Source organism: Falco cherrug, chromosome 1 (genome assembly GCF_023634085.1).
Source record: "Falco cherrug isolate bFalChe1 chromosome 1, bFalChe1.pri, whole genome shotgun sequence".
NCBI classification, from domain to species: Eukaryota; Metazoa; Chordata; class Aves; order Falconiformes; family Falconidae; genus Falco; species Falco cherrug.
Window position 1 is genome coordinate 91,017,159 of NC_073697.1, and position 13,902 is coordinate 91,031,060.

A 13,902-nucleotide genomic window follows, 5' to 3' on the forward strand; every position below is an offset into this window, starting at 1 on the left:
ATCATTCCAGTCCTTCAAAGTACTATCTTGCGTGAATGTGCATTAACACACCTCAGACTCCATTTGAGCCGTTGCTGTATTGAATAGCTGAAGTAATTAGTGTAATTTGTCCCTTAACTTTCTGACAAGGTACTGTAACACCTAAATAGCTAGTAATTGTGAAACAGCAGGAAATGCCAAGATAAAAGAAAATTCATATGCACGCAGTGCTTTTCTTATTTACAAAGCACACAAGAAGGAGTGCAAACTTTGCATGTCTTTTAAGTTGTCAACAGTGATACTGACGTACACCATTGGAGAATCTCTTCCACTCTCTTACCAGTAAATGCTGGAGCTGTTGACCATTTCATTCAGTTCTTTAGTACTTTACAGTCAGTGTTTTAATCTATGCCAGTATGTTCCAAATTTGTTTACATTAAGGCTGCTTCACACCATTCCTGAGTGATGCAAGGCAGTCATACTATAATTGAGAATTAGTGCATTGTTCACTTTGATTACTCAGTGAGTTATTACAGGGCGCATACACTCTCCACCTTCTGAAATTACCAAAACTCATGGAGTTAAGTTTACATGGTAGTGAGCCTGATCTAGCAAGTCCTACTATTGAGCTTCACATTCGGGTCATACCCTGAAAGCTTAGCATGTGGACAGGAAAATCTTCCAACTATTCACAATTAATATGTAGATACTAATATAAATAAATAATGAATTCTGACTGGGTAGTGTTTACAGCCAAGTTGAGATGCAAATGTATACACAGAAGGCAATGGAGAATCAGGAACATGCTGGTTACTGCTCTGATTTTAAAGTTGAGTAATCATACAGTAAGAACCAAATGGGTAAATATTCATACATCTAGTCTTCTTAAATTCAGTGAAGACTAGATGATAATGACATTAAAAATCTACTAAATACAGTTACTAACTCACAGAACTCAGACACATGTGATCATTACCTACCATACTGAATCATTAACCATTCTGGCAAGGAACTAAAGTAGTACCATATCAACATCCGTTTGAGGAGTTTAAGACATACAATCTAGAGTACCCACATTATTTCAGATGTAGATTCCCATTTTATTCTCCTGCAGGCAAGTACAACATTCTATACCCAAACGCCTGTTTAAAAACAAAACCCAGGATCTGCATAATGGGAAAGATGCATATTATCACATGAAAATCTGACCACGAAGTCAGTCATGAAACAAAATATGAGTAAATCTGTGGTATGTTCACAGAAGATTGTGCAGTAAGAAATAAGGATCTTCGATTGTCAAAACTATATACCCCACACTATTATAAAAGATGTCACCATGTGAATGTATTCATGTATTACTGCATATTTAAAGATGTCTCAGAGTGGTATTCAATTAACTACAACAACATTAAAACACAGAGGATGCTGCTTCCATTGTGAAAAGAGGCAGAACCTTTCCTTTGAAAATGAGGAAAGATTCTCTAACATTGAGAGGCACAAACATTTGGCTACCTGGAGATACAAAAAACAACATCCAAAAAAAGTAGCTTATTCTTAGCTGGAAATATGTTCTTCTCCACCTAGAAAAAAATGGCAGCAGCAATTTCTCTTTTAAGAAGTCTCAGAACACAAGAACGTGCACACACACACATCCCTCCATTTGTGCCATGCTGTAACTCCCATTCCTGTCAATATTCAATATAAAAGTTTTCTTTGCAGGTAGGCACATCTAGGTTTCCAGCCCTTGGTGTCTCTGGAGAAGTACATAAACAAAGGTGAGTGGGGGAAGTACTTCCAGAGCAGCACTGAGAAGATAGCTTCACACAGATAAAGGGCTGGGGGGAAAATATTTATCTGTGAGATTTCAAGGTTTCACTTTATATTCTTCTCCAAAAACTTCTGGGAAACTATTACTAAAACTTCAAAAGAAAAAAAAGCAAACATCTGGAGATTTCTGGGCCTTCCATTTTCTTGCTGAATAATGTACAATAGTAACTTTACGTTCATATTACCAACAAAAACTCACTGCTTGTTAAGTGGAACTTCACTAAGGTCCCTGATCCTCTACCAGGAAATACTGCTGGCCCAAGATTTTCACACAAATGAAAAAAATCTCATGATCTAGTGCCTTGCCTTACCACATAAAGGTATGTACAGAGCAGTGACATTTAACTAAGGAATGGAAAAGCCATTTTAAAGTGGTAGCTTTGTTCAAGCATCCAGTGACAACGTGTCATTTTGTATCAGAACACATGGGATTAGACTGTTGTGTTTAGATAGACAGTAAAATCTAATATCTGAACTATTTCCCCTTATGAAACTTCAAACATAAACAACCGTATTTTTGCACAAAAGGAAAGAAGATTGAGACTCAAATGAACAGCCTGGAAAAGCAGAAATGTTGATAGGAATAGCAGTCTTTCCCCTGACTGATGGTAGAGATAATGATTCATACATCCATACACTTAAATGGTTGTCTTTACCCATGACTGCTATCTAATTAATGTGAGCCATCATTCATGTAAAAGAAAATTTTTGCTTCTGGAAAAAAAAAAAAAATGCTGCAAACTGCCAGCAGTGACAGTGCTAGAAACATGCCAATTAGAGTGAATTCTGCCAAACAGAAAAAGGGCACAAAACACTGGTTTCCAAGCAACTGACATTATGAAGTATTAAATACATTGAAAACTAAAATTGGCAGATAAATGTTTCACCTTCTCAGTTAGTACTGTTTCTCTCCTCTTCTTAACTCTACGCTGCCTCTCGTTCCTGCTCTTACTGACTACACTGCATCTTCCAGTAAACTCTATGAATTAAGGAATGCCAACTTATAACTCTAAGCACCAACATCTTTTTTGCCTGCATACATTAGAATAGGATTGGTATATATTCACAGGTAAGGATGGACAAGGTCATAACTAGAACTCCAGAAATAACATATTTCTTGCCATTTAAATCACAGAATTGAAATGGGTTTGTATTAAAGTAAACTACAAAGCCACTAGCAGGAAAAAGAAGTAGGAGAAACTGCTCTTCAGGTAACAGTCTAACTGTTGTTGCAGGCATAAAGAATGCATTAGTAGAGGTTAGGCTTCCTGCATGCAGAGCGACTTACAGAGATTTGCCTTCAGGAAACGAACCATTTTAAAGAGCTGTCCAGTTCCTAATTTAAAACATAAAAAGCATCCAGTTGAATACTGTTAAACTGCCAGCAGCTTGACATTTATTTAACTAGCACAGCACAGTGAAACAGATGCACAGGAGCTGTTTTCTTCAAACTATGGGAAATACAACACAGAGGTTTAGCATGCCCTTTTTGCAAGTAAAGGCTTGACCAGCTCATGGAATAGCATGGACACTTCTCCTTTGACCTTGCAGCTCAAAGCTGTCAATTCCTAGACATCGCTGGCCGAGGAGGACCACAACTTGTTATTTTTACATGGGCACCTACACTTAGATGACTGTCACTACATACAAAGTTTCCATCAACTTTCCTACCTCCTTTTTACACATTTTCAACTAGTTTCATTTGAGGCAATATGCTAATTTTTACTAATTTTTGTGGCAATGTTTAACAACAAGGGTATTTCCAGTACACTTAAATGGTCTTGGTGGGCTGAATTAGAGCACAGAAGTGATTTATGGCAACCTGCTTTTATTATGGATTAACAACTACAAGCTTCCAATGCTTTGGTAAACTCTTGCTGTGTAACTGTTCTTACATCTTTCTACAATTTCCTACTTATAAAGACTTCTACTTTCTCAGTTCTCATATAATACATCCTCACACAAGTGTGGATTACTGAATATAATTTCTGGATCCCATTTACAGATATCATTGGAAGAAAGCAATAAGAAAGGATCTCCTTCAGAGTGGAATGTCATTTCAAAGGGGCTGTGCTTCTTGAGTTTGCTTAGTTTTGCTAAGAATAGTAATAGAAATGAAACAATAATCCTTAGCTCAAAGCTGAAGATATCTGAATGCTCAAGGACAAAGCTGTTGTCTTTTCTGCCATACTGTATTACACCCACTGAATCTGACATCAGGAAGTACTTAGTCAAGTAAATCAGAGCTACTTTGTGTCTACATGGGCAGTTTCTACTGGAAGTAAGATGTATTGATCTACAAAGGAACAGGAATGATCATTATCTGTAGATTTTCCAAATTTTTTTTCATTTTAGACTACACAAAGATAAGAAAATTCCTTCCTACATTTTAATGCTGTGTCTAGGTGGTAAAATGGTATCTGACAGCTGGCAGGTGTCTCCCTGAAGTGACTGGCTACAACTCATCGGTAGGAAAGTGCTGGTACCTCTTTCTACTTGGGATTAGTGACTGATAAGTTTTGAAAGATGAGCAGTCCAAGCAACCTCTGCATCCTGTCATCATCAAGACTCAAGAAAGTATAAGAGAATATTACTGACAGGAGGTATGAGGTCATCATTATAAAGGTTTATCTTCACTTTAATTATGCTTTTAATGTGTAAGGTAGAATATTAAAGCTTCATGAATGCAGCTAAGTCTGTTCCAGTAATGACTCTTCAAACATTTTTGAGATAATTTTAAAATTGATACGACTGTGCTATGTCACTGTAATCATTAAAAAAATTCCTCACAGTTTGTTCCATTATACTCTTTCATACAAACAAGCTGCAAGATCACAGACACTACTTCCTGTGAATATGTATCAATTAACGTCCAATTATGACAACTGCTGGGTGTTCCTTTTCAATCAAAAGGAGGAAATGGAGCAAAAAACAAATCCACAAAGGTCATTTGTATTCACCGACTCCCTGTAGCATATATTAGCATGCTGCTCTGCTAGCCTGACTGCTTTAATTGAAACTAAAAGTTGCTGCTCTTTCTTTAAAAAGCAGAGTGGAAAATAGAAAATAGCTCCTTTTCTATAGTCTAAAATTGTTACTAAGAAGCATTGCTAACATGCCCTCTGGTCCAAACCAGCAGTGCAGTCATTCTCCTAACATGCCCTCTGGTCCAAACCAGCACTGCAGTCATTCTCACTTGAAATTATCTTTTCCTGCAACCTCATATTTCAATATTTGGTTAAAGAGTCTGGGTTTGACTGCTCTGTTTTTCTAACTGATCTTTTTTCTACATGCAGATTTAGTCGAAGTAACATTGTGCAAACACTCAAGATGAATGGCTAACACATTGTCATTCTTAAAAGGTCATAAAATGGCACTCAGGGAATTTCCAGGGCTTACACAACACAAAGATTAAAAAACAAAACCAAAACGGTTAATGTTTACCTTTTATTTCCAGATATTAAGTCTGTTGGATATTTTTCCATATACTAGGTCATTTGGCTACCATACATTTCAGAGGGCATTAAGGGAAAGTGAGTTCATATTTTAAAATCTGTTTCCCTGACTTCTCGAGCAAATTTCTCCATGGCCATTATAGTTCATATCGTACTTCACTTCTTAAATAATATAAAACATGTAGGATTCATCATTTAATTGCCACAAAAAATAGAATTAATTATATTAGATGTGTTAAAGGATCACTAAGATTACAGGGTAAAGAATGTGTGGTACTGCACCATATGACAGGCAAACTTCATTTGAGCATTTATTTAGATAACAGTGCTTTCCAGAAACTAGTGTGACCATTGCCTACACAAGAATAAAGAGGCACATTTCTCCTGAGGTACTAAGCAGCTTTGACTAGGCCCTGACCATGCTACACTTCTGATGTTCAAAAAACAAAACGTGTGTAAATATATCATTCACTGTTTATCAAGTGTAAAAGTAAACATACATTTATTAACGACAAGACAAGGTTAAGTCTTCCTCTTTCTTCATCTACCATCCATTTCAATTGCCATGGAAAACTTGTGGTCAGGAATATTTCCACCAAGGTATCTGAAATCCCATTAAACTAGTTTTGGATGCAACTGAATTAGATTTATGGGACTAGAAGGAGATGGCACAGTTGGAGATGCTTTAACAGGTAGGTATTTTCTTACTTGATAAGTACTTCAGACTCTACTTGGGATATTAAAGTGGACTTAAATTCTTTCCATAGTCTGCAGCAGCACTAAAAAGGACTCTGCAAGCTAAATTAGATATTTAAGAACAATTGCACAATATCACTATTCTCTGTGATTGTGGTGCAGGTCTGATCAGGACTTAAACAATTCTGCTGATAATGTACTTAAAGGAATATAATCTTGTTTCTCCCTTCAGCTATATTGGCTTCTGGAGGTAAGGAGGAATGAAAAGACTAAAATCTAGGAGTTTAATCACTCACAGAAAAAGACATGACATCAAACCACTTTAGGATCAAATCTATTTACGTCATAAAATTATTTACATTTAACATAATTTTTCAGATTGCATTACCTTTAAAAATTCAGTGGAAAGCAAATATGCATTTATCGTAATGTGGTACAGGAAACAAGAAGCATCTTCAGTTAAAAGTAGACTAGACTAAACACTTCATCTGTTACAGGAAACAACTGCACTCACTCAGAGTAATGGCCTGGATCTCATAAGACAACCTTCCCTGGAGCTTCTAATTTAGTAGGCCAATTTTGGAAATAAAAATAAAAATGAGAGAAATAAAGACATCACTGAAGCCTAGAAGAATAGCTAAGGCATTTACTTACCTGAGACACCTGAAGTTCCAGCTCTAGCTGTTCCAGTGATAATTAATCTTTCATCCCAAGTTTGACTTCTCTACTATACCTATGACAGTAGTAATATTTATCCACCTAACACCTAGCAGTGCTGCAGAGATGAATAAGACAATGCCTGCATGTAACGAGTGCTAGGCATTGCAAGATTTATTGAATTAACATCCCTAAAAGCATAAGATAGTGGTAATAAGATTTAAAAAATTAAAAATAAAACTGTAGGGAAAAAATATGCCCTATATGCAAAAAAAAATAAATTTGCCTTCCGTAATGAAAGCAATCCTCATTCACATTCTGCATTCATGTTAATTTAAAAGCCATATCTTTATGCAGCGAGTTTAGTTCAGATACATTGCCTAGTTTCCAATCCCAATTTACTTGATAGAGCTGCAGAGGGGTCAAGTGATTTGCATGAAGGTACATAAAGTTAGCTGCTCAGCCAAGAGTTAGGATCCATATCTTGGCAGCCCCACACTCCCACAGCATTTCTGACCTCCCCATATAGCGCTCAACAATGCTGTAAGAGTCAGAAACAGACTGCACAAGGAGGCAAATTACTTTTTTTCCCTTCTTTGGCACTGACAAATCACACCAGCTTCAGTTTGTACCACTCTTACCCTACATGGAGCTTCTTTAGCACATGAAAAGGCTAACTTTGAAAAGCACAGCCTTTCACACCATTGAATTCTTCAGATTTAGTCCCTCCAAGGCCCCAAACACCATTTTCTGTGAAAGTAGTCCTGTATCACGTTACTTGCTATAATCTTGAAGATGATCTAGGTTTTTATAAAATCTTATTTAATTTCACAGGTCTCTACAATTATAAGCTTGGAAACTCAATCTACTGAACTGGAGAAAATTTCAATGCTGTGGAAAAGCTCAGCTGATCCTAAACAACTCTAGGCTGGCCAAGATACACAAAAATGCCATGTAGATCCTAATGGCATTTCAAAAGCACATTCGCCAACAAGTATCAAATCAAGACCCCTCATGTTAACTTACTAACAAAATGACACTTCATTTGTTCAAATTGTGCACTGCATTGAAATGAATGGTCCAGCTTGCTTAAAAAGTATTAACAAATTCCTTTGTAGATATTAGACTAAAACAATCAAGATCTTCAGTACCAAAGTTGATGGGAATTTTCATCCTGCAGAACACTTGCAAGTATTTTTTATCCTACTAATCTGAAAATAATGTAAAAGCAAGCAAAAGCAAACTCCAAGCACCTGCAACTCTTATCAAGCAGCAAATTGATCTTTGGCAGGTTATTATCAAAAGAATTTTAACTTGACCTCATGGAGACAATCCCACTGAAACTTAGTAATGAACAATGAATGCAGACAAACATAACTAAAAGTGCATTTATGGCAAAACGAAGTCATACTTTACTGAAATGGCTTATCCAACCTCCAAAGTACATAGCATTTATTATTTTGTTTACGGTTTACTACTATTTTCAGCCAAGTTTATCAAGTGAAAATTCACTACAACTGAATGAACAGAGTAAGTGAATAATAAAAATAACTGGGGGTAGAGAAGGATAAAAGGGGAAAATGTGAAATTTAATGTTATCACTAGTAACTACTATAAAATTTAGAAATTGCTCTGATGTAAAAACTCAGGAATTATTTAAACACACTACATAATTGTGAAATGTAAATTTCCGATTCCTCTACAGTAGCACATGCAAAGCAGCTACTTCTCTAACTTCCTTGACTTTTATACAGTTAATCTCAGTCAAACAATGCAAGAGACTAATTTGTCTTCAACATATTACACTGATACAGTATCATGTGTTGTCTTGACTGCCATATTTGCTTAGATTTAACCTAATTATTAGGGTTTCATATACATCCCATCTTATTGCTGCTTGCTTTAATTCAACTATTTTTATCTAGTGAACAAACTCCAAAGACTCAAAGTCTAGGAGCCTCATAAACACTTGTGTAATTTGTACACTTCTGGGGCTGGCAGTGGTCATTTGTCAGTTTTATTTGCATCAGGCTGTAACTAAACCTTGCCAGATATAAATCATCTTTTTGTACTACTGCTTGCTGTATCAGTTGCAAATGAATCACATTTCTTAGCTTAACACATCAATAACTCTAGAAGGTTCCAGGAAAGTTTAGAAAACCCTAGTCACCTACTGCAAGTCTTATGCAGTTTGTTTAGCAACTGTTTAAGCTAATAGTGAGAAAACAGAGTGAATGGTCTCCATAGGCAAGTTTAGAGTGCAATCAGAATGCATGATGGCAACAAAAAAGCATATTGAGCATCACTTGCAGTGAAAATGGTGAAACATGGGTGACAATAAGCCTAAGTACATTTAAGAGTATGAGTACCTAAATGGGAAAGTGCTGTTTGCTAAAGCTAGTTCCCAACAGGCCTCCCTGGGTTTTGGGTTGTTTGGGTTTTTCTTCTTTACATGAGCCCATAAGAAATGCCCTGCTAGGACAGAAGTTTACTGTATCTAGTGGCAACAGAAGATACTTTCTAGGAAAAGCATGCACACCCTGCTACCTTCTGTGGTCAGTCCCATAGAATACTAGCTGCTGTCCAAACTTGGCTAACTAAAAGGCATACAGGATCCCAAACCTGTGTCCTATTAGAACAGCTCACTACCCCTCAGATAAGGGGCACAAAAATCTGTCCCTTCCATATCTGTATCTTCCTGAGGCTTAAGCTGGTATATTCCAAGTGAGTCCATGCAGGTGTTTAACAGCAGTAGATATTTTCACCATTATTTTCTATCACATAATAGACATTATACATCCTAACATCACTCTTTTTTACGACTGTTACCAAATCTTGGCACAGCACTGTCTCATGCAAAAGAGTGCAAAGTAACAAGCACCTTTATAAAAAGAAAAACAAAACAATATAGTATTGATACAGACAGAACTACCAATCAATCATTCCTCATACAGCATTGACAACATTTTAAGTATACATAAAGCCTATAAAGGAGTAACTGTAAACTATCTTTTCTAAGCTGTTACAGTTAGTTATTTCACCTATCATTCAATTGCTGTCACTGCAGAACCAAAGATTCCTTTAGCCCTGACTGGCCCATTTCTGCGTGCTCTGCATTCCCTTACCTTGAGCAAGCTAGAGCTTCACTAAGAGTCATCAGCTCCTTTCCTGTTTCTCTAAATGGAGGGAGCCTCCTCACTGGTTCCAGTGGATCAGACTGAAAGTAAATATTGCAGTATTAGGAAGAGCTTAGCATAGAGAAGGTATGTGCAGTCTCAGGGTTCAGTTTTAATCACCAAATATTTTCTGAGATAGTCATCATCTGGGACAGCATTGTGTCATTTTACAAGCATGTAAGTCAGTCTTACATGATACCACTGTGCATGCCTCTGTGTACATGTATTACAACAGCTTTTAATTCATTGGCTGACTTCAAGTTTGACAGAGATCTTACAGGCAGTTAAGCACCCATGAGCTTCATTAAACTACGAGGCAAGAAGAAGAGATTGTTCAATGGCCTAGACGTAAGGAATGGCTGCTGCAAGTGCTTATGCATTAACTACAAGAAATATGCATGGAAGAGAAATATTTTAATAAGTACCAACCCAGAAAAATTTTCAGTTAAGACTCAAAATAAGGAGATCGTATTTCTAAAAACAAAAACATTAAGAAAAGCTCCACAGTCAAAGCTGGTTTTGGAGCACAGAACATAATGTTTATTTGGTGGTATGCAGACTGTGGTGTGGCCCAAGGTATTCAATGAGGTAGTTCTGTGCATTCATGTGTCTTAAGGTGCCCCAAAAAATTAATTACTAGTAAAGGAAATAAAGATGATCCTTTATTACGCACCTGAGAAAGCATGCAATAGGATATCCAACCAAGATCTGCAATCTGTAGAGAAAATGCTCACCTACTTAAGAGAGGCTGAGATGCTATTTCAAATCTTTATGCACATCTAAGCAGGCTGGTTTTGATTGCTGAAACAATTAGTGCTCTGTATGGAAAACAGCTTGTATATGATTGGGCTGCATACTTCACCCTTTCACAGTATGTTTTTAACTTTAAGAGAAAATTCCAGAAAGTCCAAACAGAAGAAAAGACGTTTCTTTAATGAGATGTATAGATAATAATTGTAAGTGAAAACTGAAAAATGAATGCGTCAGTGGAATGTTTCTAGTGTTCAAGCCAGAGGGCTTCTGCCAGCAAAACACCTAGTGCAGCTGCACCTTTCACAGGACTTCCATAGCACATCTCACTTTTCAACTTTGTTAGCTTCCAACAACTGGCTGATTTATGTTAGGTAAAAAAGGAAATTAAGTATTGTATTGTGATAGATGAGATATTACTGGATGCTGAAGTCAGGCTAACACTTGTGCTTTCCTTCAAAGAAAACTTAAAAGAAGAATTGAAAGAAAATGTTATTTGTCAGTTTTCAGATAATTGCAAATGTACCATCCTTTCTCTTTTGTTTACATTTTATTCTTCTCTTTTATAAAAAACAGTATGATTAAATCAGCTGCCTGGCATTCAGTTTTGTTCTAAAAAAAGAGGAGATAGATCAAATTTTAAATAAGCTAACAAAGACAACATTACAACGAAAAATTAAACCTTTTTGCTGGATTGTCGAATAAAATTCAGATAAATTGTTGAATGCATACAGAGAAATTAAAATTTGCTTCAATTCCAACATTTTATTTATATTTACAAGGCCTGAATTGCTTTTGGATAGATAGCCACAGACTGCACTAACTCTGTATGGCAGGCCTAAGTACATTATCAAATCGAAAATACCTTGGGTGGTCTTGGATGAGTTTGAACAGATTCTCCACAGTAACTACTCTGTGATGACCAAAAAATTGCCTTTAAGTGAAATTATCTCCCAGCCTTTCAATATTTAAAATCGCAGGTTAGGCTCACACCAGACAAAGGTTGAAAACCCAAGTATAGGCTAGATCTTCAACAACTGTTAATTTGTGCAGCTCTACATAACACTGCAAAGTAACAGCACTTTCAGCTTCAGGTTTTTGAGGTCTAAGGATGTGCAATATTGGCCTATGTACTCTAATAAAAATACACATTTTTGAAATAAAAAGTAATTTTAAATGTATTAGTCATTTCTATGCTAAACTGTGATAAAAGGTCAATCTTCTAGAACTGGCACATGGAACAACTAACAGTTCAAATGAATTTTCAAGACACTATTTTCACCAAATTACAATAGAATCCTACATCAGCGATTTTTTTCTGGTACCTTCAGAAGGAGTTTTACTGCATAATACCTATGAAAACATGATGTTTGTCTGTTGCCTTAAGTCCATCTTGAATAAAAGCTTCAGCAGTAGTCTCACCTCTGGACTGAAAGAGTACTTGTTAGTAGTAACCTCAGCCACTTCTTTGGGTGGTCTTTCCAGCACATCTTTCTTCACTGGTTCCTAAGAAATCAACAAAAACATGTAACCATTTTTGAAATACTGCTAGTTACCCATACTGTAGCAAGTAATCATTTTCAAAATTAAATGGTGCAAATAAATTTTTCTACAGAGATGCAAACTAAACCAAAAATAATGGCTAGTCTATTGTAGAAAAGCTTAAAATGTCACTAAGTAACTTTAATGCACAAATAGATTCTCATATGAAGTACTTGCTGACAAGCTACTGTGCAAAATGCATACATGCTTTCTAAATTACTGTGCTTAAATGCTTAGAAAATGTAACTTCTCTCTTGGAAGACTGTTATATAGACTACTGTGTCTAACATAAAAAGAAAATCCAATTTCCAAAACCAGGAATAGAAAATTACTTACCTGCAATTGCTCTTCCCTGAAGATACACACTGTGATAGACCACTATTCTTTAGTCTGTGCTTTCACCCACAAGGCAGGCACAGACTCATAAAAAGCCACGAAGTCAAACACAAGTACACTTTTAGAACTCCTTCAACCATCAGTTTATTCAAGTGGAAGGAAGAAATATTCCCTCCTATTTAAAAATTATATAGGTAGATTAATAAAAGACTTCAGATCACTCAGCAGCGTATGGTGCTTAGGCTAAAAAGGATATGAAAACAGCAATTTCTTCCTGCACTAGTTTTAGATCAAAGAGCTCATTTATTGATTCCAAGCAAAGCAAAGCTGCAGGCCCTACCAAGTTGCATCCATATAGCCAGGGTGGGCTTGATGTACAAAAAAGGCTGCACAGCAGACTCAGAGCTGCAGATTAAATACTTGCTATGCTGTATAGCTTCTGCACAGCACAGCAAAGTCTGGAAACATTCAAGTATTTAAAAAAAACAAAACAAAAGACAAATCGAGAGCAGAGCATTTTGCTTGCTGGAATCTTGACTTGAGAAGGCACAAAATTCTTTCCAATTTTACGTTCCTATGTAACATTTCAGCAGAACAAAGGTTCAAAGTGTAAGGAACAGTATCTTCACCCATTGCCGAACTGCAGACACCAGTGAGGCAGCCCACAAACAAGTAGAAAACTACTGGGGAAGGAGGGCAGATGGGAGAGCAAACCCAAACTCAGGAATGGTACTAAGAGCAAAGTAACTGGAATGGAAAAATGTTTTTCTGCAGCCAGAGTAGAAGGACAGACTAATGAAATGTCAGAGAGAAGTCTGAAGGCTCCACTATTTCATGCAATTGAGGTGCACTTGACCAAGATTTATCAGCAGCAGAGAGAGATAGCAAATTGACACTACTCAGGAGCACAAATCTTAAAGGACTACCAATACACCTGAGAGTCTGCCTCCGTGAATAAGAAAACCTCATTCACACACTGAACAAGAAAGGAATCCTTTCATAGCCTGAGTGGGCACCCATACTTCATCTGTTGGAAAAGCTAATCAAAGATTACTGGGGATGAGTATGCGTTCAGTATGGAGAGCCTGTTACACTGAACTTCAGGGAAAATAAAAATTAAGTATTTGTCATTACATAAATCTTATCATCAATATGTGGTATATTTTTCCAAAGATCAAAGTTATATATTTTAACCATTTGTAATAAAAGCAGATTCTGAATACTAAATGTCTTCATCTGCAAAAATAGGGTTTCAAAAGTAGGCTGGATTTTAGAAACTAGTTGCCAAACAAAACTCTTTAAAAAAAATTGCGAGCATAACAAGTCTGAAATATTTTTAACTACTTTCCTCTATATTCATGAACACAAATGGTCTATGCAAAACATAAATAATGCCAAAAGACAATTATTAATTTTGTTTTCAGAAGCAGCAAAATGTTTACAACAGCCTGGTACCATTGCTTTTACAGCTGGCAATACCTTGA

General features: G+C 36.4%; 1 protein-coding gene across 1 annotated transcript in view; it reads right to left on the bottom strand.

The window, feature by feature from the left end:
• CCDC60 (coiled-coil domain containing 60) overlaps window positions 1-13,051 on the bottom strand; it is a 37,902-nt gene extending 24,851 nt beyond the window's left edge. The window contains 3 exon segments of the mRNA XM_055701527.1: window positions 9,740-9,831; window positions 11,963-12,046; window positions 12,989-13,051. Of these exon segments, the coding sequence (XP_055557502.1) occupies window positions 9,740-9,831; window positions 11,963-12,046; window positions 12,989-13,051 (239 nt within the window).
• Window positions 13,052-13,902: the final 851 nt, after the last annotated feature.